Source organism: Curcuma longa, unplaced genomic scaffold (genome assembly GCF_044706935.1).
Source record: "Curcuma longa cultivar G26 ecotype Majalengka, Jawa Barat unplaced genomic scaffold, ITB_CL_G26_1.1 contig_27697, whole genome shotgun sequence".
In the NCBI taxonomy this organism is placed as follows: domain Eukaryota; kingdom Viridiplantae; phylum Streptophyta; class Magnoliopsida; order Zingiberales; family Zingiberaceae; genus Curcuma; species Curcuma longa.
The window spans coordinates 16,763-40,972 of record NW_027433492.1 but is presented as its reverse complement, the minus strand read 5'-3'; the positions used below and the strand labels follow the sequence as shown (position 1 = coordinate 40,972).

General features: G+C 32.3%; 1 protein-coding gene across 2 annotated transcripts in view; it reads left to right on the top strand.

Moving 5' to 3' along the window:
• Positions 1 to 1,052: 1,052 nt before the first annotated feature.
• Positions 1,053 to 24,210, top strand: part of LOC141819078 (isoamylase 3, chloroplastic) — a gene marked incomplete at its 5' end in the record, with an annotated part of 30,063 nt that continues 6,905 nt past the window's right edge. For both annotated transcript variants that reach the window (XM_074706449.1, XM_074706448.1), the window contains 9 exon segments: positions 1,053 to 1,157; positions 1,275 to 1,409; positions 1,513 to 1,599; positions 5,763 to 5,820; positions 10,449 to 10,512; positions 12,633 to 12,732; positions 14,662 to 14,762; positions 15,337 to 15,388; positions 19,720 to 19,782. In XM_074706449.1, coding sequence (XP_074562550.1) covers positions 1,053 to 1,157; positions 1,275 to 1,409; positions 1,513 to 1,599; positions 5,763 to 5,820; positions 10,449 to 10,512; positions 12,633 to 12,732; positions 14,662 to 14,762; positions 15,337 to 15,388; positions 19,720 to 19,782 — 765 coding nt within the window.

Sequence of the window (24,210 nt, the reverse complement as noted above, 5' to 3'; positions counted from 1 at the left end):
ATGTCTTTTTTGTTTTTATATAAAAGAACTAGAGTACTTATCCTCCACTGATCAGACATTTTTTTCGTTTTTAATATTAAATTGAATAACTTTGTAAGTCATTCAATATCTAATTTTCCTAAACACTTTCGTACCTCTATTGAAATATCATCAGGTCCAAGTACTTTTTCATTTTGTATCACATTTAAAGTTTGTTCTACTTCTGAAAGAAAGTGGGGAAAAAATTCTTTTTAAAACTTTATTTTTCAAAGATAAAAAAATATAAATCAAGCATAGATTTGACAAGACAATTTTTTAGCTTGGATTTGACCATCATTCCATGCGAAATTGTGTTTTGGTCAAATCTGATAGAAACAATATGAAAAAAATCAGAGAAAGATTTTCTGTCTTTTTCTTCCCTCTTAAAGCATAGGAAAAGGTAGCTAAAATTTTTTTCTATCACCTTATTTCTTTCCTGGTTTCCTTCTGGCATAGGAAACACACATTTAAAGTGAAAATTATTTCCTTTGTCACAGACCATAAAATTATGTGTGAAATAGTGTATCCACTCCCACATTAACACAACAATGGTACACGACAATGGTTTTGGTGGCAAACCCTATCTAGGATGATGATAATAATTTCAATGCCCTCCTCCGTCCTCTTCTTCCTTCTTTTTTTGCTACTGCTGCTGCCACTGAGTGACCAATTCTTCTTCTATAGGGCTAGTGGGTCATATTGTAGACCTTTATTATCTAATGGGATACTCTAAGAGGCTAAGGCGAGAACAATGCTTCATCAATTTAACTAGTAGTTTTATCCAACATTACATGGTGATCAGTATCTCCTATCTCTGTTGCATGGATGAGAGTTTTGGGCAATACTTTGATTACTAAGGTTCAATTTCTTAAAAACTGAGCGATTAAACAATGGAATTTGAGTAGCCTGTTTATGGAATCTATTCTTTTTCCAGTTGCTTTTTTACTCTAGTACTTAAACTCTAGTAAAAACTTAGAAATTTTCATTGCCACTCCTTAGGCTCAAGACTAATTTTTTATAAACTTTTTTTTTAGATCCCATATTTGCTGGAACTTGGAATCAATGCTGTGGAATTGTTGCCTGTTTTTGAGTTTGATGAGTTTGAATTTCAGAGATATCCTAACCCAAGAAATCACATGGTAAAGCTTATTTTACTTTTTCTTGAGGAATTCTAGTTATAATAGCTATCTTCCATTTTTTTCTTCAACTTTCACAATTACACGTGTTTACTTCCTTTTATGTGTGATGTTTTCAAGATCAACACATGGGGTTACTCTACGATGAACTTTTTTGCTCCCATGAGCCGGTATGCTAGTTCTGGTGGTGGATCTTTGGTTGCTTCTCATCAATTTAAGGAGATGGTGAAAGCTTTGCATAATGCTGGAATTGAGGTGTAATAAAATTTACTTTCTGTTCAGTTCGGAGACATTGTCTATGTGCACATTTATAAACTCTTCCATGGAATATTCATGTTAAGTTTTTCTATTCTTGCAGGTTATTTTGGATGTTGTTTATAACCATACTAATGAAGCAGATGATGAGCACCCTTATACTACATCATTTCGTGGTATCGACAATAAGGTGATTATATAAGCAAATCACTACACACAATCTTAACACACTCAAATTTGTAGTTAAAATAGACGACATGTGCCTCAATTGTTTTCCTTGTTGAAGAAAATGCTTATTATTTGAAAATAATTGTCATGCTCCGGCGGTGCAACTTTTACTTACAAGGAGGTAGCCAATTAATGACAATGTAATAATAGGAAATCAAAAGCCATGAAAACAACCACTAGCTCTAACAAATACAACAAAAAATCCACCAAACTATATATATTGACCTAGACAAAGTATATAACAGAGTCCCGATGGAAATTATGTAGAGAATTTTAGAAAAGAGGTGTTGACATAGCATCTATTGAAACAATTAAGGATATATATAAGAATGTAACGACAAGAGCGAAGACTTCAGGTAGATTAACTAAAGTGTTTCTTATGAAAATAAAGTTACATAAAAAATCCGCACTAAGTCCATATCTTTTTACACCAGTGATAGATGAACTCACCGGATACATCTACCAAAGTGCATTTTGTTTGCAGTTGACATTATTTTGGTTGATGAGACACATAAAAGAGTAAATGCTAAGTTTAAATCTTGACGGGATACATTGGAAGTGAAAGATTTTAGATTTAGTAAAGTTTAATAGTAATAGACATAACAAGATAATTATTAAGATAAGAGATAATGAGTTAATTGTAATTAAAAGTTTTAAGTATCTAGGATTGTTTTTGCAAAAAGATAGAGCACACGAGTAGAAAATGATGGTTAAACCTACTATGCTATATGAAGTTGAATCTTGGGTTATGAAATAAACACACGAGTAGAAAATGAGAGTCATAGACACAAAAAAGAGGATGTTAAGGTGGATGTGCGAACATACGAAGATAGATAGATAAAAAAATGAGAATATTAAAGAGAAAATTGGGATTGCACCTAATGAGGGACAATTTTGAGAGACGCATTTAAGATGTTATGAACATATACTTACACGATCAATAAATACTCCAGTTAGTTTATGTAAGACTATTACAAATATGTAATGAAGACCAAAGAAGACTTAGTTAGTATTAATAAAACACAATAAAATTTATTTAAATATAGATGATGATATAGTAGAGAATTAAACCCAATGGTGTAAGAAGATCCATATAACTAACCCAACTTAATGGGATTAAAACTTAGTTGTTGTTGTTGTATACAACAAAACTATACAATCTTCAAAAGTCATATAAACAAAACAAAAGAGTACAACAAATAAAAACTAAATTTGAAATCAGGAACTCAAGTACCTTTAAGCAACTTTAGCTACTAACTAAAATTAACCATGAAAGGGCAGCCCGGTGCACGAAGATCCCACAAATACAGGGCCCCGTGGAATCCATTGTACGCAACCTTATCTTGCTTTACAAGAGGTTGTTTCCGCGACTCGACCCCGTGATCTCCAGGTCACATGGCAACAACTTTACCATTGCGTCAAGTCTCCCTTCAACTAAAACCAACCATAACTTCAAAAAAATCACCTTTGCATACAAAATCAGGCCAAATAAAATAGAAAATGAACACAAATTAGCTAAGTGGGTAAACTAAAAAGTCGTACAGAAAGTACCATGATTTTCTTGGCATACAATACTAGTTATCAATTGATACTACAAGTTTTTGAGGATCGTAGTCATAAAGCTAGGCATACCTTGAGAAGACAACAACAATGTCAAACACCCTATCAGTCGTTTGGTCACTTAGAAAGCACCGGTGGGCTTCAATGACATCCTAGAGTGCATATATATATTTTTGATTCAAAATTTAAGTATAAAATGACTATATAGAAGCATTGGTTAAAGCTATTACATAACCATTTTTTATATTTGACTTTTTTTAAAAATAATTGCTCCTAAATTTATAGATTTTGAATCACTTTGGTCTCTGTTACTTTTAAAAAAATTTCATTCTGAGATAATTTTTTAAAATGTATCTTTTTTTAGAAATTTATTTATTTATTTATTTTTTAATTTATAACTCATATAACAATCTTATAAATTATGGTAGAATTTATATTACATTACTCTATATTTTTTAATTATAACTCATAATATTTTTGACCAAAATTGCTACATATGTATAGGTCCATGTGTTAGACATGTCAAGGTTTAAAATCTTGAACCATGTCTAAATTTTGTTTTTAATTGAAAAATATTGTTTCGATATTGTGCTGATGTTTTGATGCATGGTGTTAGTAATGGATTGGAGTTGAAGAAGGAAGGAGATGAAACATAAGAAGGAGCCTATGTCGAGTAGGTTTTAAATCTTATACCATGCCTAGTGAAACGATCGAAATATATCATTCTGGTATCAAAACTCGATACCACTTAGCACAAATAATGATTCCTTCCTTTGCTTCATCTCCTTCTTACTTTAACCTCCAATTTGTCACCGATATTATGCATCAGAGCGTTGACATGATACTGAAACAGTATCTTTCGGATCAAAGATTGAAACTACTGCATAGCTCAAGATTTTGAACCTTGGTACCTAATGGTATTGAGTTTGGTGATTTATCGGAACTATACATTTTTACCGTTTCGCCCAACACGGTACGAGATTTCAAACCATGAGACGTGTTGAGTGGCTGATATGGCGATTTTTGGGCAGGTGGATGAGGGTGCAATAGTTGACTTACATATTTATGGCAGAACACTTTGGGTTGGATGCCTTTTTCTAAATAAAAGGGGCTTGCCTTTAATGTTCTTGAAAAAAGCGTGTTTTTTTTACCCATCGAAATTAATTGTAAGGAACATAAGATTTTGGGGGAATGTTAAAAAATTACTTGACTTAAAATTAGTCAAAAATATTATTAACATCCTCATTCGGGGCTTCAAATTTGAATTGTTCTTATGTTACTTTGGGCCTTCAAATTTTGAATTGCTCTTATGTTGCAAAATTTAAAAGCAAAGAATGCTCCAATTTCTGTTTTCTCAATTGTTCATTCCAATATCCTATTTATAAAATTTGAGTAAATTATAATTGTAAATCATTAGGCAATAAAGAAAGAAGTATACAATATAAAACTTAATTGGTTGCAATCTTTTTCAACCATGAGTATTGAGGTGATTAAATTAATCAACAAATATACAACTAATTAATTATTTAGTAAATAACTAATTATAATAAAATGATTAATAAAAAATGCCTCTTATATTAAGTCAAACTAATGATGTTATCATTATTAAGCATGACATGATTCAGTATGAAAATCCTTTCATTTCGGCCAGTATCAAAAGTGTGGCACGGCTCAAGATTTTAACTTACTCAAAATTCTAGGGCTTTAAAGTAGTCTCATTCTTTCAATGGGTGAATAATACATAGATAGTCATACTAATTTTAATCAACATCACCTTCTGTTGAATTTTCCTTGACTGATAATACTGGCAGTACCATGATGTTTCCCATTTCATCAACATAACTTAGTTTTTTGTTACTGATGAACCACATTTCTGCATTCTTAAGTGTTGCATGAACTGGCAGGCAATATATCTTTTTTATTTTTATCCATAGGTGAAAAATGTTTCCATTGTATCATTAGATTGAACTTGTCAAGTTGGTAGTAATTTCGGTGCTCTTTTTGTAATTTGATAGTAGTTTTGAGATTTAACTGACTTGGATTTTGTTTAGTTGCTTTCATTCTAATACTTTCTTAGTTTTGTTTCATTAAGGATCAGTTGATTCGGTTGCTTTGTACTAATTTTGTAAATGGATCAATGGGATTGATTGACTGTTCTGACTAATTCTGGTAAAATTGATTGTAAATACAAATACTGGATCAAATGCTTATGATGATTGTAAATCAAAATCTTGATGGGCGATGCCAATGGCCTCTTTGGAATTCTGTATCGGCTGTGGTTTCACATACCAAATTTACTGAAACTAATGAAATTCTTGAAATTGTTTAAATTGAACATGTCCTCGGCAGCATAATTAAAGTGAAAACCAAAGATAAACAAAAATCTGGGAAGTAGCTATATTGAAAACATGAAGAGTTCTGGTATTTGGAAACCTTTTTAAGGTAAAATGAAGCAACATAACATATCATGCATATCTATATTTTTGGTGAATGGCTAGCAAGCTCCTTGCTCAACAATGTTTAATCTTTAATGTTCCCATTTTAATTCCTTCTTTACTCTTATAGGTTTATTACATGGTTGATCTCGGCAATGGTGCTAAATATATGAATTTCTCGGGTTGTGGTAAATCCTTCAACCAGACATTTACTTTGACACACTTCAAATTTATTCCTGATAGTTACTATTTTTTTTATAACTGAACTTCTGTTTTTGTTTAGTTTATGAAATGTTTGTTTCAAGTATGTTACACTTTTATCTTTTTCTCTTCTGCTTGAACAAAGCACAATAAACGAAATTTCTACTAGATCATTCATTTCATACCCAAAATCATATATGCCAATCTCTCCAACTGTTTCAAATCATTCATCAATTCAAGCATCACCACAAATCAAGGGTTCTTCCATGATGGTTATGGATTCTACCATTGCCATCTTCCCAAGCTTTTTGTGTTGTACTTGAACCTAATAAATCTCACTCGTGGTTTAAAATCTTGTACCATGCTTAGTGAATCAGTTGAAATCTATCATTCTGATAAATAATATTTCATGTGTTGTTGTGTCACTCGTGTCGATGAATATTGTTTCATGCTAACATTAGATACTTCTTGGCAAGCTATAATACAGGTCAAGATAAATTAAGATAATGTTGTAATTTTCTTTAGCTTGCCTTTGTATGAAATAATATCAAATTTACATCATTTCGTTTCAGATAGAAAATTTGAATTCAAGTATATAATTGTGTTTTCTTTTTTTCCTTTTCATCTCCTTCTCCTTTCGCCTCTAATTCGCCACTGGCACCATACATCGAAACATCGACATGATACCAAAATAATATCATTCCAATCAAAGAACAAAACTTCAGCACCACTCAAGATTTTGAACTTTGTTTTCATTTGTCATGTTTCCTCAATTTGCATGGCTTAACACTATTTCATGCATCAACGATCATCTTAGCTCTTTGATCTCCAAGTTTCTCTCCTAAGCTAGACAAACACTCATCATTAAGGATTTATCTATGATTTTAAGTGTCTTTTCTCAAGAATTTTTCGATCCAAAGCTCAACAATCAATAGGAAATGCAAATGTCCTATGTTATGATTGTGCTCTCCACTGACCTACCTACCTACCTAGCTTATGTTAGTTGAACTTGGGTATTAGTATCCACCATAAGTGTCCGCCTAAGTTTCTAACATGACCATTTTGAAAATTTTTACATGTGACCAATAGAATGATTGAGTGTTCGCATAGAGTGTTGATATTGGGGTGTCAAATCTCTGACATAGGTATTGATGCAACGAAAATCTACTGTCGTACCTAAGATTGGTGAAGAAAATTTTCCATCTCCCCTTGGCCAGACCTATAACTATGCTATTCATTGAGAATTCTACTTCCAAACCCTAACAGGTTATTGGATTTTGGGTTTGTGGTTTGTGGGTCATGTGCTGGAGGGTATTATTACTCGGTGTATCAGGTATCGAGGTGGGAAATGAAGAGTCCAATTAGTGTTTACATACCTATCTAATACATTCTAAGAACCAATATTGGTCATCAAAGGATTGACCATATTTAATACTCTTTCCTTCATCCTAGGTCGAATTCCACCATTGGTCTTGCTTGCTCTATCTCATTCCTTGTCTACTACTCTGAGGAGGGTGGACTCAGCCTCCTTGGCCTCCACAAGCATAACTTAGTCATTCTCATGAAATGGAGACTCTTCTAAGACCACTACAATCCAATGGGCCATGATTGTTAACCCTCTGCATCGGAACTAGCTCACCCACTTATCTCTCTTACTCTCCATAGGGTAGCAAGAAAAAAAACTCCTCTTTTTTGTGAAGTTTCTTAAGTTTATCTAAATCAAGATTTAAAATCTCATTTCAAGTTGGAGGTTTGTTGGATTGAATGAGATAATTTCAATATCGTATTGTAGTGTCAATATGTGGTGTTGGTGGCAAAGTAGAAGTGGAGGAAAGAGATGAATAAGGAACAGAAAAACAATAGATAACTATATATCTAGAGGAGCTATTTTACTGCTTCATCCTCAATCAATAGAAGTTTGAGATTTTGATGCAGGAGCATCCAAACATGATTAGTTTATGTCTTCCAATACAACTATATTCCCCTCCGAGCTGTGACGAGAAGAACTCGAGGCTATTAACCTCCTTTTGGGCTTTGAAGAAGGACGATTGAGACTACCGACAAGAAAAATGATCAACCCGTGGCCTCTTGATGCAGTTGGCATGGTAGGATTGCAACACTATTGATGTAGGATGATTCGAAGATTTTATTACTATTTTTTATAATTTTTATTTTTAGTAATTTTTAGAATTTTTAATATTTAGAGTAGTTTTGAAAATTTTTATTAGTTTTAAAATTTTTTATTTTTTTTATTTTAGGATTTTCAAGTCCGTTTAGGATTTTTAGGATTTCGAGTCCGTTAAGAAATTTTTCTTTATATTAGGATTTTTTTATTTTACAAGTTAGGGTTTTAGTCTATATAAATATTTTATAAGTTGATATTTAAGGAGAAGAAATTTTTAATTTAATAATATTTTCGGCAGTGCCATTTATTTTCTTATCTCTTGGTATTCTTTCGAATCAACAGGTTTTAGAAAATTATTTCCGGAGTTCGCAATCAACCCAATGGATTCAATATTGCTCGCAAGATAATCGCTATCCCGTCCGGCGTCAGTTGGTATCAGAGCTCTTAGATTTGATGGATCGTCGTCGTGGTTGTTATCGTGGTCGTGACAGGAAGGTTTCGGCTGAGGAAGCATTGCACCGTGATCGTAGTACTTGAGATGAGATACTTCAAGATCTATAAATACAAGTCACAAAGTTAACCCAGTGTCTAGCGGCGCAAGATCGTAAAAGTCAGCTCTCAGATCCGATGGATCGTCATCGTGGTCGTGATCATGGTCATGACAGGCAGGTTCTAGCTGAGGAAGCCTCGCACCGTGATCGTAACACCCGAGACGAGATACTTGAAGATCTACAGAGACAAGACACAGAGTTATTCCAGCATCTAGTGGTGCAAGATCTTAAAGATCGTGAGGTACGTGGTCAAGGTCGTGATAGACAAGTTCCGACTGAGGAAGTCTCACACTGTGATCATAGTATCCAAAATCTTAAAGGTCGTAAGTTCTTTTCTTTTTACTTGGATAAAATTTTTCTTGAGAAAGATATGGACGACAAGATTGAAATAGTCGGTGATCCAATTTATGACGAAGACGAGATGGAGTCAATCAGTGAGCTAGTATATGACGAGGTACTTTATGATGATGATTGTGAGATTTTGATTATTTGTGAGATTCTATATGGCAAATTATCTGAGGATGCAGTGCATGTTCCATCAGAAGTACAACAACTGCCCAAAGATTTGACTGAGTTAATATCAGAGAATCTTCCTCCTGTTCTATCACTTACAAGACGACTTTTGATTCATCAACACTTAAGGATTTTTGAACTTGAAAACACTACCTTGAACTCGAGGATGAGTTCTTTTCAACTCGGGGTGTCTGATGCAGGAATATCCAGCAACATGATTAGTTTATGTCATCCAATACAACTATATTCTCCTCCGAGCTGTGACGAGAAGAACTCGAGGCTATTAATCTCCCTTTTGGGCCTTGAAGAAGAATGATTGAGACTACCGACAAGGAAGATGATCAACCCGTGGCCTCCTGATGCAGTTGGTATGGTAGGATTGTGGCACTATTGATGCAGGATGATTCGAAGATTTTATTACTATTTTTTATAATTTTTATTTTTAGTAATTTTTAGAGTTTTGATATTTAGAGTAGTTTTGAACATTTCTATTAGTTGAAATTTTCTATTTTTTTATTTTAGGATTTTTAGGATTTTGAGTCCGTTAAGAATTTTCCTTTCTATTAGGATTTTTTTTTATTTTACAAGTTAGAGTTTTGGTCTATATAAACATCTTATGAGTTGATGTTTAGGGAAAAAAAGTTTTTAATTTAATAATATTTTCGGCAGTGCCGTTTATTTTCCTATCTCCTAGTATTCTTTCGAATCAACAGGTTTTAGAAGATTATTTTTGGCATTCGTAGTCGAACCAACGGATTCAATATTGTCCACAGGATAATCACTATCCCGCCCGACGTCAGATTTCAACCCTTCCGAATTTGTGAGTTGAAGAAAACACTTGCTCTTGTGCATACCTCGTGGAGTTGTATGTCAGATAATAAAACCCTCATGGATTATATCACGAATTGTGCAGTTCTTATGGAGATTAAGTTGTGCACACTTATTTTGAGTTGTCACATACGAGAAGCTATTTTGAGATCTCTTGCTAAAAGAATTATAATAAATTTACTCTTGTAATCTTCTTCTATTTAGCTTGTTTACTTTTAGAATAAGGCTAATAATTAGATAATAAATTGAATTGAAATTTTGTAGAAACAAACTAAAAAACAATAAATATTACTTGAATTCATTGTGATGCATGCCAAGTATCTACACACATTCACGCAATCAACATGGACAACATAAGATAGATTACTCTTGCCAATTAGTATCAAGGATCATTAATTTATCGAATTAATACATTTTGCCAGTTCTGCTGGGCATGAGATGAGATTTCAAATCATGATTTAAATTAGCTAATATTGCTTCTTGATGTTGTTGAACTTAAGCTATTGCAATAAATATTTGTTATTTTAATCATAAATGTTATTTCCCTTTTCCATTCCATTGACTAAAATCTTTACTTATCTTTTTTCTCCTTATCCAGGTAATACATTAAACTGCAATCATCCTGTTGTCATGGAACTTATTCTTGATAGTTTGAGACATTGGTGAGTTATAATGTTTATTCTTGGACAAACATCGCCTTATATTCAAGGGTTAAAAAGTTTTGCATATAAGCCAATCCTTATACTGCATATTAACAATATGATATATGTAAATGTGTTTGCAGTCATCACTAGTATGTAACCTTTCTTACTTTAGAAGCAACAAATTTAGATAATTTCTAAGATTTAATTGTTACAAAAAATTACGTCAAAAGTTGATTATATCAACCACCGAATGACTGCAAAGTACCATACTGCAATAATTTATAAGTTTCTAATATTTCTCATGAAGCTAAGCTAACATTTCCACCAGTAAATGATATAGTAATATTCTTTAGAGTAATCATCATGATTCAAGAATCACTTTTAATAATCACATCATCTTCATGCAAGTGAGTAGTGATTCATATATTCTTGTTATGACTTTGAGGTACAAGCGAATTCGGAGCTCCGCCTTTGTTGAGATAAGTTATTAGATCTTAGGCTGTTGCTATTATATCTAATGTCAAGACTGAGATGTGACCTCTTGATGTAAATCATAACTAACATTTCTTTTGATTTGTCGCATTTTTCATATCCAAGGATCTATGGTCATTCTCTCTATCCTTTAAATTTGGCTTGCATAGAAAAATTGGATTATTGTCTCCTCCATATCTGGTCTGTTTCAACAAATTTTTAAATAGGCTATAACTCAATATACTAACTCAGAGTAAGCCATTTGAAAATTAGGGTATTGTGCCCAAATATAGATTATACAGTCCTTGTCTAATTGGACGGAATCTTTGGTTCGGTTGCATATTAAGGCATATGGCATGCAATGTTGTAGACCTATGTATGTGATATATAGTTGCATGGACCTATTTTGAAGACATTGTATATATATATATATATATATATCTAAGTTGAATTCACAAATTTTGCACTTGAATAGTAGTTTTCTGCATTCATGTAACCCTTGACTGATCTTTCTTTCTTTTTATGTTTTGTTACTAGGCTTGATTCAAGTTATGCTGCATCTTAAAAGATCTCAGTAGTTTCAAGTAACTTATTGTATCCCTAGTTGCTTCTAAAAGCTTATAGTTTTTACTATTGACTACTAAGTATATATTATTAGTGCCGTTGGATGATCTTATTTATTTCGTAGATGGGATTTACTAACAATTTTCTTTGATGACTAGGCACACATTCTTTTTTCTTTTTGTTTTGCAAAAACCTTCACAACTTTTATTTTTCTCAAACTTTTAGGTGCAAATACAGCAGACTGTTTCCTTATCTGCAAATTAGTGAAGTCATGATGCTTTTATATACCATTTGCTGAATAGATGCTCTTTAGGAACTAGATAATCCATATCAGTTACTAATGAAACCTAGTTGTGTCTGATATCTTAATTATTTGATAGTCTTATTTGAGCTTGCCTTTTCTACAATTATTTGCAGTTAAATGTCAAAATATTCTCCAGAATAGATCCCTTCATTGAACATTTAAATGTCTGTGTTCCTAAATTTCTAAACAGTGTTGCATATTAAATGATAGGCAAATGTTCTTCATCTGTTGATTAATTATGAACTACCTGGTAGAACTTTTCTCACTTCTAGGTCAATAAAAGGCAATCTTTCTCACTTCTAGCTCAATATAAGAAAATGTAATCTAGTTTTCTTTTTGTCACATCTTTCAAGTTGTGTATGGTCGTTATATTATTTTCTGAGATTTGGTTGATGGCACCTGAGCGATACACACTAACGCGTTTGCTTATGGTTTAACGATGAACTCATGTATTTTTTAAATTTATTTTCATCTTTCATGAAAACAATGCTCAGGAAACACTGCTGGTTTCCTCCAGCTATTGGATATTAGATTTGGGGTACTTGTTATCAATATAATCTAGAACTAATTCAATAAGAGGGAACTATTAGGTGGGGATATGTTGGCCACAATGGTTTTTGTGAATTGAAGGGATGTGAATGAACTAAAAGTTAAAATTAAGTAAATTTTAGCCAACACTGTTGATGTTTTTTCTTCCTATTGATAATGGAATTTTGATAAAGTTCTGAATATGATTCTGTTACATTAATGTTTCCCTAATTATCTGTACTCTATAGTCTCTCTCTTGCTACGTTGATAGGGTTAATGAGTACCATGTAGATGGATTCCGATTTGATCTTGCAAGTGTTCTTTGTCGAGGGACTGATGGTGCTCCTCTAGATGCCCCGCCAATAATCAAGGTTCTCCTTTTTTTTACAAGCCTATTATTATTTAAACTACATTTCTTTTTGGTAAATTTGCTTTTCTACTCTATTAAAACCTTGTTTACAAGTTTACATTGATTTATTTGTTTTGTCCGTATTGCAAAATTGATAAGAATTTGATGTGTTCATTGTTTATTATTGTACAAATGTGCAATTGGATCTTTGGTTCCTTGACAGTTTCCAGTTGTTGATCACTTGGTTTTTATTACATTAGTGCTTATAAACTATACAGATGTTATGAGATGAATATGTCACTCTTTGTTCAAGCAATGCGACTGAAGCTAAAATTATTTATTTTAAAATGGTTGAAATAAAAACAAGTGGAGGAGAGAAAAAGATATTGGATCTATCCAATAAAGAGGAAAGGCAAAAGAAGTATTAGCAAACACTAGTGGCTAGGATGTATCTTAAGCTTGATATTGTTTCTTCCACCATTATCTTAGCATGCTAAAAAATGTTGAGGTTTCTAGATCTTCGGATGCCTCAATACAAGTGAACATGTTACAAGGTAATCCTGCAAAATCAAGTTTGGATCCCTCCATTCTGAATAGACCTTATGATCTCTCATACTTAGACTTTATATATCCCCATTATGCTCATGTTACATATTAGCAATTCAAGTGAACACTCAATACCACCATTAATAATTTGTAAAGAATTTTAAAAATAGTTTAGGACTCATGATCTCTCATACTTGTAGGTCTAGTACATAGTAAGTTCAATGGAAATTTGTGAGTATAAAATATAGAAGATCGATAGAACAAGGATGAAGTGGGAAATTTCCAATGTCCTCAACCGATGAGTGGTAGGACTCGTGAGTGATGTGAGAGTGGAGAAAAAGCATAAGATGTGCTCAAAAGCTCCAAAGTCTAGGATCTAAGGAGACAACCTAGAGGTATAAGATATATATCCTTGAGTAAATAAGTGACTGGTTGGGATGATGTACTAAAAGGAACTGAGAGTACTCCTTGGTTGGAACTGTAGCTGTGCTAATTTGTGTGACCTTGCCTAGATCGCAGCAAGAGTAGTTGGAAATTGGCATTTGCAAATACATATGCTATTCACCCGCCTCTAGCATCTAACCATCTCGACCCACACACTCTAATGGAAAGTTGGTTGGTAGGGCTTATTTATCTAACCATCACCATCATACACCTCTTATATTGTTAGCAAGTTCATGTGAGCACCTTGGCATCTCTACCTATCTGTCATCCAATACATCATTAGATATATTCTTAGCACACCTAATCATTGCCTATTCTTTCCTGCTGGTTCTTCACTCCAACTACAAGTCCACAGTGATGGGTCAACTGACTAGACACTGGGAAATCTACTACAGGATGGTGTATGTTTCTTGGTGATGCTCGTATCTCTTGAAAATGCAAGAAGCAAGACTCTTTCTCCAAATCATCTAGTGAGGCAGTACCATGTCTGCTGTATGCAGTACCATGTTTGTTGTATGCTTCGATATCATTGGGCTGTGTGATCTCCTCACATAACTTGTTTTTCCCAAGTTCAATCTACTCCGCTACATGCTGACAACACTAGTGCCATCCAAATTGTTGCCGATCCTGTCTACCATTAACTCATGAAGCACATAAAAGTTTACTGCCGCTCTATCTAGGAGGCATATAATTGCTAGGTATCACTCTATCATATATCTCCACTACTCTACTACACTATAGATCACAGATATTTCCATCAAATCCAGGACATGTCAATGCCTTAAATTCCTTGTTAGCAAATTGATGCTTGTAGATTTACCAGAATCAATTTGAGGGGTGTCAAACGAATTAGTTGGTCATTTAAAGCGTAGATTATATCTCTGCTACTCTTAAGATGATATGGACTGAGATAAAAAAAATTTGAGGGCTTCATTCCATCCTGATTGTGGTTTGTATGCAGGCAATAGCTAAAGATGCTGTACTGTCACGGTGTAAAATAATTGCTGAACCATGGGACTGTGGCGGACTTTATCTAGTGGGAAAGTTTCCAAATTGGGACCGGTAACAATCATTCTATTTTTTTGTTGTTGTTTAAAATAGTTTCTTATGGGTTTCTACAAAAATTCCATGTCTATTAATTACCTTCTATGCAGTTTTGTTCCTTGTCATTTGCCACGTGTGTGCATTCTTATCAAAAAATTGAACCATAAATTTTGTTTGGGTATGGCTTGTCCATACTGCAAAAGGATTTCAATCAATTTGATAGTTTTTTGGGGATTATTAGAAATGATTAAATGGATATTACATCATACTAGTGAATGGCCATTGCCGTGTTGTGCTTATCATAAAATATAAGGAATCTTGTATTTATTTGTTTCTATTATTCTGTTACTGCTTAAGTTCAGTTTCTAGAACTCATAGTCAATTAATAAATTTAATATCTTAAAATTATCTTGTTATAGAACTTAAAACATGAAATTATTACTTGACATACTTGTGATATTTATGTTCTCTTTAATTATTTTTAATATTAATACTCTTTCATCATGATTTGTAATACTTTATTTTGAAACATATTAAAAAATACAGGGATTTTATAATACCATTTAACATATATTTTTGCTGTGTCTACTAGGTGGGCTGAATGGAATGGAAGGTACCGTGATGATATTCGTAAGTTCATAAAGGTAATACTTTAATAATAGTTCTTTGATACTGTTTTCTACTCTGGGCAAAATAATATTATGGAAGATATTGGAATGAGAATTTGGGAGTGGGAATGAAATGTGTTCACTGCCCAATAAAACTAAAATTCAGTAAAGATCATTTCATTTAAAATTTTCATTTCCTCTCATACTTATACCATTCAAAGGGAATGAAAAGAAAGCGGATATTCTTTTCAGTTTATATTCCTTAACTACCATTTCACATCATTTTATTATTCCAAATACACTAAAATCACATATTCTATTTCATTTCCCTACCATCATATTGGCCTATTTTTATGTTATAATAATGTTAACACAGAAACTAGGTTCCATATGTGTAGTGAATTCCATGTTGTTCTGGTACATCTTAAAACAACTTGAAAAGAAAAACATTTGTGGTTTTGTTGCTTTTGAAGAATGATGTAGGAAGATTCAAAGATTTTTATTGCTATTTTTGATAATTTTTAAGTTTTTTGGTATTTAGAATATTTTTGATAATTTCTATCTTTTGTATTTTAGGATTTTAAGTCTTTTAGATTTTTAAGATTTTGAGTCCGTTAAGATTTTTTTTTTCTTTTTGTTAAGAAATGTTTTCCTTTCTTTTTGTCTTAGGATTTTGGGTTTATTTAAACAATTGTCTAGTTGATGTTATATGATGTTTTTGGTTTTATAATCTTTTCGGCAGTGCCATTTATTTTTCTATTTTCTGATATTCTTCTGAATCAACAGGTTTTAAAAGATTGATTCTAGCGTTTGCAATTGAACCAATGAAATCAATACAATCTACAAGATAATCGTTATTCTATCCAACGTCAGTGGGTATCTGTTGCTCTGATACCAACTGACATCGAACGGGATAGCGATTATCCTACAGGCATTATTGATTCTGTTGATTGACTACGACACCGGAAATAATCTTCTAAAACCTATTAATTTGGAAGAATATCAGGAGATAGAAAAATAAACGACATTGTCGAAAATATTATTCATCAACAACTTAACTCTAAACATCAACTGAACAATTATTTAAATAGACTCAAAATCCTAAGATGCAAAAGAAAGAAAAAATTCTAACAGAAAGGAAATAAATTTGAACATATTCTAAATCCTAAATGGACTCAAAATCCTAAAATACAAAAGATAGAAATTACCAAAAATATTTTAAATATAAAAAACTCAAAAATTATCCAAAAATAAAAATTATCAAAAATAGTAATAAAAATCTTCAGATCCTCTTGTATTAGTCACCTCGGGTTGAAAAAACTCATCTCCGAACTTAGAATAGTGTCAGGTGGTCACCCAAGAGGAAGATCATCTACATCAAATTGGTAAAATCTTCTAGCAGCTGTTATACTTATGATGATAAATCAGGGTCTATAACTATTACATTGTTCTTGTAAGGTAGCAAAGCATAGGCTACGTCTCCATACTCCATCTCATCTAAAAATCATTTGAATCCTAGGTAGGTCTTGTCTTGATGCTCCAGATAGAATAACCGATACAATGTTTGCTTTGCTCTAGGCTCTATCCCGCCGAGAGTCAGTTGGTATCAGAGGATCTTCCTCCGAGCGTAAAAACGTTGTTCAGTACTGATGCAGAAGGATCCGAAGATTATTATTATTATTTTTGATAATTTTTATTTTTTGATAATTTTTTAGTATTTAGAGTATTTTTGGTAATTTCTATCTTTTATATTTTAGGATTTTGAGCCTTTTAGGATTTTTACCATTCTGAGTCCGTTAAGATTTTTTTTCTTTTTGTTAAGAAATTTTTTCTTTCTTTGCGTCTTAGGTTTTGGGTCTATTTAAAAATTTGGCTAGTTGATATTATGTGATATTTTTAGTTTAATAATATTTTCGACAACGCCATTTAATTTTTTTTATTTTATGATATTTTTCCGAATTAATAGGTTTTAGAAGATTGATTCCAGTGTTTGCAATCGAACCAACGGAATCAATACAGTTCGCAGGATAATCGCTATTCTGTCCGCTAATAATATTTCCTTGTGGTTGAGGGAGCACAATAAGGGAAAAGGGTGTGCAAGCAAAATATCTGGATTATTTATTTTTTAAAAGTAATATTTGGATCTAAAACTACATCTTGATTTGGTTTTAGTTATGTTTTGCCTTGTGGTTGAGGGAGCACAATAAGGGAAAAGGGTGTGCAAGCAAAATATCTGGATTATTTATTTTTTAAAAGTAATATTTGGATCTAAAACTGACATCTTGATTTGGTTTTAGAGGGAGTGGTGGGTTAATTAAGAGTGCATATAAAGCTTTACTTAATGTAGCAAAGATGAAAATTCTAATGTAGACGCATGAGATTGCTATTAAAAGATTGCATAAAGAATATTATGTGTTGAAATCCATTGGCTAACCATTTATTTAAATGCTTGAGGTGTTTAAATAAATTTTCTTAATATACCCCCTTTATGTGTGGATGGACTTATAGAATTTTATTGATCTCGACATATAAATTGATGAAATAATATTTTTTAACATATAGGAGTTAGACCTTGGATCTCCTACTCTGTTATAATGTTGATTGCCAACTACTTATCTTAAATGCTTGAGCTGATAAGAAAGATATTTAGATGGAATTAGATGCAATTTTGTTAAATGATAAAATGAGCAAATAGGTTGAGATGATATAAATCTAAATACTGATTAATAGATTTTAGATTTGGATGAGTTGAATTGATTAAAGATGCAAGGAGAAGTGGGAGATTAAGACTCAGGTTCTTATGATGGAAGGGATGAATGAAGGAAATGCACCTGAGAAAAGCTTTATCTATCTCCCTCCTTCAAACAAAGGGTGGAAGGAAGATGGCTCAAGTTCTTTGTATAATAATTTGCCCAAATGAACAGTTGACATGTTTGACTAGAAAATTCTGTCAAAATAAATTTTTCTTAATAAAATCTTATTTAATTCGATAATTTTTTTATTTCTTTAAACAAACTTTCCGTCCATCTTTATTTACCTCTAAGGAATAAGAAACTAGGGAAATTTATACCTTTTTACTCCCATTTTTTTCTTCTAACTGTTTTCTTTCACTAGCTATTTCTCTTCTCTGTGGAAAACTGAAGAAAACAGTTAGAAAAAGAAAGAAGGTAGAAAAAATTACAGGAAAAAATATTGTGGAATATATTCTGTCCAATTCTTTCCTTTGATGGAAGGAAAAAGAGTGGAAAAATTTTGCAAACTTTATTTGTCAAATGTAAAAAAATAAAAACATAAATCAAAAATAGATTTATATATATATATATATATATATATATATATAAAATTAAGCTTGGATTTAAGCTTGATTCCATGTGAAAACTAAGGTTGCTAGCCAAATTGGATAGAAGCAATATAGATAAAATTTGGAAAAGATTTCTATTTTCCCCTTCCCTCTAACTTTTTTTTCTGCCAAAGGAAATGGAGGAGAATGCAACTTGGAAAAAAAATTGTGGCACCTTATTTTTCTTCATTTGTAGGAAACTCATTTTAGGAAATTTAATTAATATAGCAAAAGATTGTTAATAGATTGCTAGTGATATAGCCTTGCGTAGCATGTGGCAACACTGAATATTTGGGGCTAACACAATTTGTAAATGATGCTCTGACACCTTAGTAAGTGAGCTCTTAAGTCTTTAAGTAATTAGGGTTAAGCATTTTAGGCCAGTAGTTATAAGCTAGTTTTATTGTTCAAAAGTCACTTCTCTTTTGAGTTGGTTTGTGACATTATTATATCAAGAAACATAGTTTTAGGCTGATGTGATGCAATTGTAATGGTTAAGATTCCAGTATCCTAGCTACAAAGGTTGCTCTTTTAACCATGTACTGCATCTTATTTTGTCTTCCTGGGAAAGGTGAGTGCTGAAGGTGTTGGATCTCTTTAACAAAACCGTAAATATATTTATGGATTTCTTTTTCGTTTCCTTATCATGTATAGTTTTTTGGTTTTTGGAGATACATTTCGTTTAACCCTACACTTTGTTCAGTTTATAGTAAAAAATGTTGATTCTTATAGAATTAAATAGAAAGTGCTATTAAGTTTGTGCATATTGTCCATCATTGTGCATAATTAAAATACTATTCACTATAGATGTTTAATTTTCTTTTAAGTTTTATGTAGGAAAAATTCTTTGCTTATTTTCTTTGAAGCAACAGAATACATAATGTGTTAACATATACATTTCCTGGATTTTGATCAGACCTGACTCTGCTCACTTTGCATTATAATTTAAGAAAAATGCATTTTTTTTCTCATCCAGGTTTAAGCTTATCTCTTTGTTAGTTTTCTTGATGTGTTCAATGTTTCTCAGGGTGATTGCAGTATGAAAGGTAGCTTTGCAACTCGTGTATCTGGCTCTGCTGATTTGTATCAGGTGCATCTTTTATCTTTCTATTATAAAGTTTGATTCTTAAATGTTTATTTTTCACACCAATTTTCTCTCGTGCATATTGACTACTGAATATCTCTTAATATTTATGGTCACCATATTACTAGTTAATCCATCCAGAAATACTACTAATGATCAATTATGAGAGAAAGGAGAGTTACTGCTGAGACCATAAGTGGTGTTGGGTAGAATCCCTCATGAGCAGCTTATCTTGGGTTACTTCTGCTGAATAAAACAACTGCATCATTTAGACTTGAAGCCCTTTAGCTGGAAGATAAAACATATTCTTTCAATTGCGGCTGCATCACTTTAACGAACGATGCATTATCTGCTATCTCAAATCATTATGTAAATATTTGAAGATTCTAAATGGGTGGGTTATAAAAAGACTATGATATCCGTAGGAATATCGTCTTGGTTGCCACAAGCTCCACAAAGAATGAAAGTTGCCTGGGTATCATTGATACTGAAGCTTACATTTGACTCATCTTGTTAGTGTTGCTATCTTGCTAGTTTGGAGACTGATTAGATCTCAATCCTTTAATCTAATTCCACAATAATATGCACTGATCCTCCCTGCAACCTAATTGGAGCTGACCTAGATTCATCTTGTACATTAAGATAATGGGGTATCATCTTACCACATATGAGGTTAACAATGACACTTCGATTTCTTTCTGCTTGAAGAATTGGTGAGGATAAACCTTAAACACCTATTACTCAATATTTTTTTGCCATTTGCACCCTATCCAATGTTTTAGTTAGTTTTTGAGGACTTATTTTTAAATATAATAGGATTTGATACTGGCATACAAAGCTTAGGGTTGTAAAATGAAAATAATGATATCCTCTAATTGTTCTTCAGTTTGGTGAGAGTTGTTTCCTGCAGCTCAGTTTCACCAGATTTCATCTGTGCTGTTCTTTGTTAGTTTCCAAATTTTTTAACTCATTCTGAAGGATTTATTTTTTCTACTTCAGATCACAACTTCTTACAATGCAAGGTGAAACTGCATACAATAGATACAATGTCCGACCCTTCCTAGAATCCCGCATTAGCGGGAGCTTCGTGCACTAGGCTACCCTTTTAGATCACGACCCGATCTATTGTTACAATTATGCGAGCTCTTTCTATAGAAGGCCAGAATCTGCTGCTGCTGCTTCACGTATCTGAATTCTTTTCTTGTTTACTATTTCCAATCATATAGGATGGCAATATAAGCAAAAGATCCATGCTAATCTCCTATTCAAATACCAGTCGATGGGTATTGACATTTCTTTTAATGGGAAGTTACTTGGATCATATCATCTTCTTAGTGAACATCATCCTTGGTCTTGTAAAGTTGATTCTATTGTCTGCATGAGTCACATAATATCTCCTTTTAGTTTGGGGGTCAAACTTGCATCTCATCCTATCAGTGCTGCAGTAGTAGATGGGTCACTCATTTGTACAAGATATTGATCAGGTTACTCATACATAATCTTTACCACTGTCTTCGGTTCTCAATGTACCTAAATTTTTTCTGTGAATTTACTTAGTAAATTTGCTAAGTTAAATTTGTTTCCAAAACCCTATTGCTATTTCTGTTTCCATTCAGGATTTGTAAACTGAGACAGTACTTGGTAAAGTGCAAGAATATTGAGGATTATATAAGTTGACTATAGATGCACACTCATACGCTTTAGTGTTTGATCCTGCTCCTCTTCAAATCCATAGTATCTAGGACATCTTAGCCTTTGAAATTATAAAATATGGTCGTTCAATCTTCAGAAACTTAAATGTGAAACTATGATCATGATTTCCTCTCAATATCCATGAGTGTGCTTCTCCACCTTTTTCCTTATTACACTCATGCACTCTGATGGCTCAAATTACTCTTGGTCTGATGGTCTCTACTGCCATAACCTCCTATTTCAACATCAGGCGAGTTCTCTTCGTTCATACCCAAGCTTTGGCTCTCATGCCTACCAGCGATGGAGTATCAATTGATCAAGGAATTATTGGCCACTAATGTTGGTTGCCTAGTGCTCACTGATAATTATATAAATATATAAATTGGTCACTTTCCTAATAGCTTGAAATTTAAGAATAAATGGTTAGCCAATCAACTTTAATATGATATAAAGTTCGTCATGCATTTGAATCCCACTATCAATACATATGTATGTAATCAATTCATGTGTTGGGAGGTCAGGTCCAATCAAGTCAACTATCCCCACCCACACATGAAATGGAAAACTATCTAGTCACATTCAAATGTACTTTTAAAGTGCATCTATCTAGTCACATTCAAATTTGAGGGAAAATGATTATATAGTAGATTTGGCCAAAATTACCATTTTTTAGTTGTTTGATTACTTTAAAAGTATAAGTGAACTTCAATAGCCTCCTAAATTGCATCTATTTATTTAGATTCAAAAATTAAGAAGAAAATGCTCTTGTAGCAATTTTAGCCACTTTGAAAATATAGGTTGATTGCAATGTTGAGATTCAGAATTTAAGGAGAAAATGACTATGCAACACTTTTGATAAAAGTATTTTTTGAGCAACACTTTTGATAAAACTATTTTTTGAGCTATTTGATCGCTTTAAAAGCATGAGTGAACTTTAATAGGCTCATAGAGTACATCTATTTAATCAAATTAAAAAGAAAAACTCAAAAAAGGTCATGTAGCAATTTTGGCCAAAAATTCTATAAGACCATCTTTTTAGTTGTTTAGTCACTTTGAAAACATGGGTGACTTCAATGGCCTCGTAGAGTGGATCTATTTTTTTAGATTCAAAATTTGAGGAGAAAATGGTCATATAGCAATTTTGGCTAAAATATAATCATTTTAAGTCATTTGGTCACTTTAAAAGCATGAATGAACTCTAATAACCTTTAGAGGGTAGCTATCTATTCCCATTAAAAAAATAATAATAATAAATGATCATGTAGCAGTAGTTTTAGTCATTTTTGGCTTGATTAATCACTTTAGAAGCATGAGTGAACTCCAATGGCCTCCTAGAGTTTATTAATCAATTCAGATTCAAAATTTGATGAGAAAAATGACCATGTAGTAGTTTTGATAAATTTTTAAAAAATTTATGATGTAGTATGACAGAATTTATATCACTTTTCTCGTTATTATTATTATTATTTAAATATATATATATATATATATATATATATATATATATATTGTAATAATTTATTAATTTATGACTTCTTAAAATCTTAAACATTTTTTTAAAAAAATTTATAAGTCATATTATAGCTTTTAGAATTTTATGATGGAATATATATATGTATATATCACTTTGCCTTTATTATATATATATATATATATATATATATATATATATATATATATATATATATTATATCTATATTTTTTAAATTTACAACTCATGTAGAAATTTCGACCAAAATTGTTATGAGTCTACTTATTTTAGGTGATCAGGTAAGAATGGTGCACTTATTTGATGATTCTGAAGAAAAAAACACCCTTTTAATTCTTGCCCTATATAAAATGACTATAATGATATTTGTTATTATGGTAGAGGGGATTAACCATGGGATAATCCTAATGCTTTTTCCCCTTGGTTTTTTCACATCTTCAGAGGCACCAAGAACTTTAGTTTGATTGGACTTCACCTAACGCCAAATCCTTTTGACTGTTTTTAATCATCGCTTCCATTATAATCTTCCTACCGTGGCCTTGGCTTACTTCTGGATGCTACTTGTGTGTTCTGCAATGGAGATGAAGACATAGGAACATCTGCTAGAATCCTTTGACTATCTTGCATGATCTGGAACATCTGCCAGAATCCTTTGACTATTGTGCATGATTGCTTCCATTATAAGGCCTTCCTATGATGGCCTGGTTTGCTTTGGCTCCTTCTGGATGCTTTCTGTGTGCTCTTGCAACTGAGATGAAGAGGCATTGAACACTGCTCGCCCTTTGTTGCTTTTCCAACTATATATCACTTCAATTCTTCCTGGTATTGAGTGACTCTCATAATCAAGGTTTGGAAAAATCTTGAAGATTAGGTGGAATCCTCTTTGTATGAAAGAACAGAATTAAATAATCTCCAATAAAGACACGGCAAGCAGAGCATTGTCTACAGGAACTTCACTGCTGAGGCTGATTTCTGGAGTTGACCTTGCTTGGCAGCTCCGTTGTGTTTATTAAGTCATGCCATTTAATAACACTTATCTTTTTATACTTATATCTAACTTTATATATATGTGCATATATCTATATTGTGTTCAAGTTGTGTCAATTAGTCACATTATCTTTTATACCTAATACTAACTTTATATATCTGTACATTTATCTATTAGTATATCATCAGGCATTCCATCTTTCTTTCCTCAGAAAATATCACAAACACATTATTGAAAGTTCTACAGAGGAAGAGAAAATGGAAAT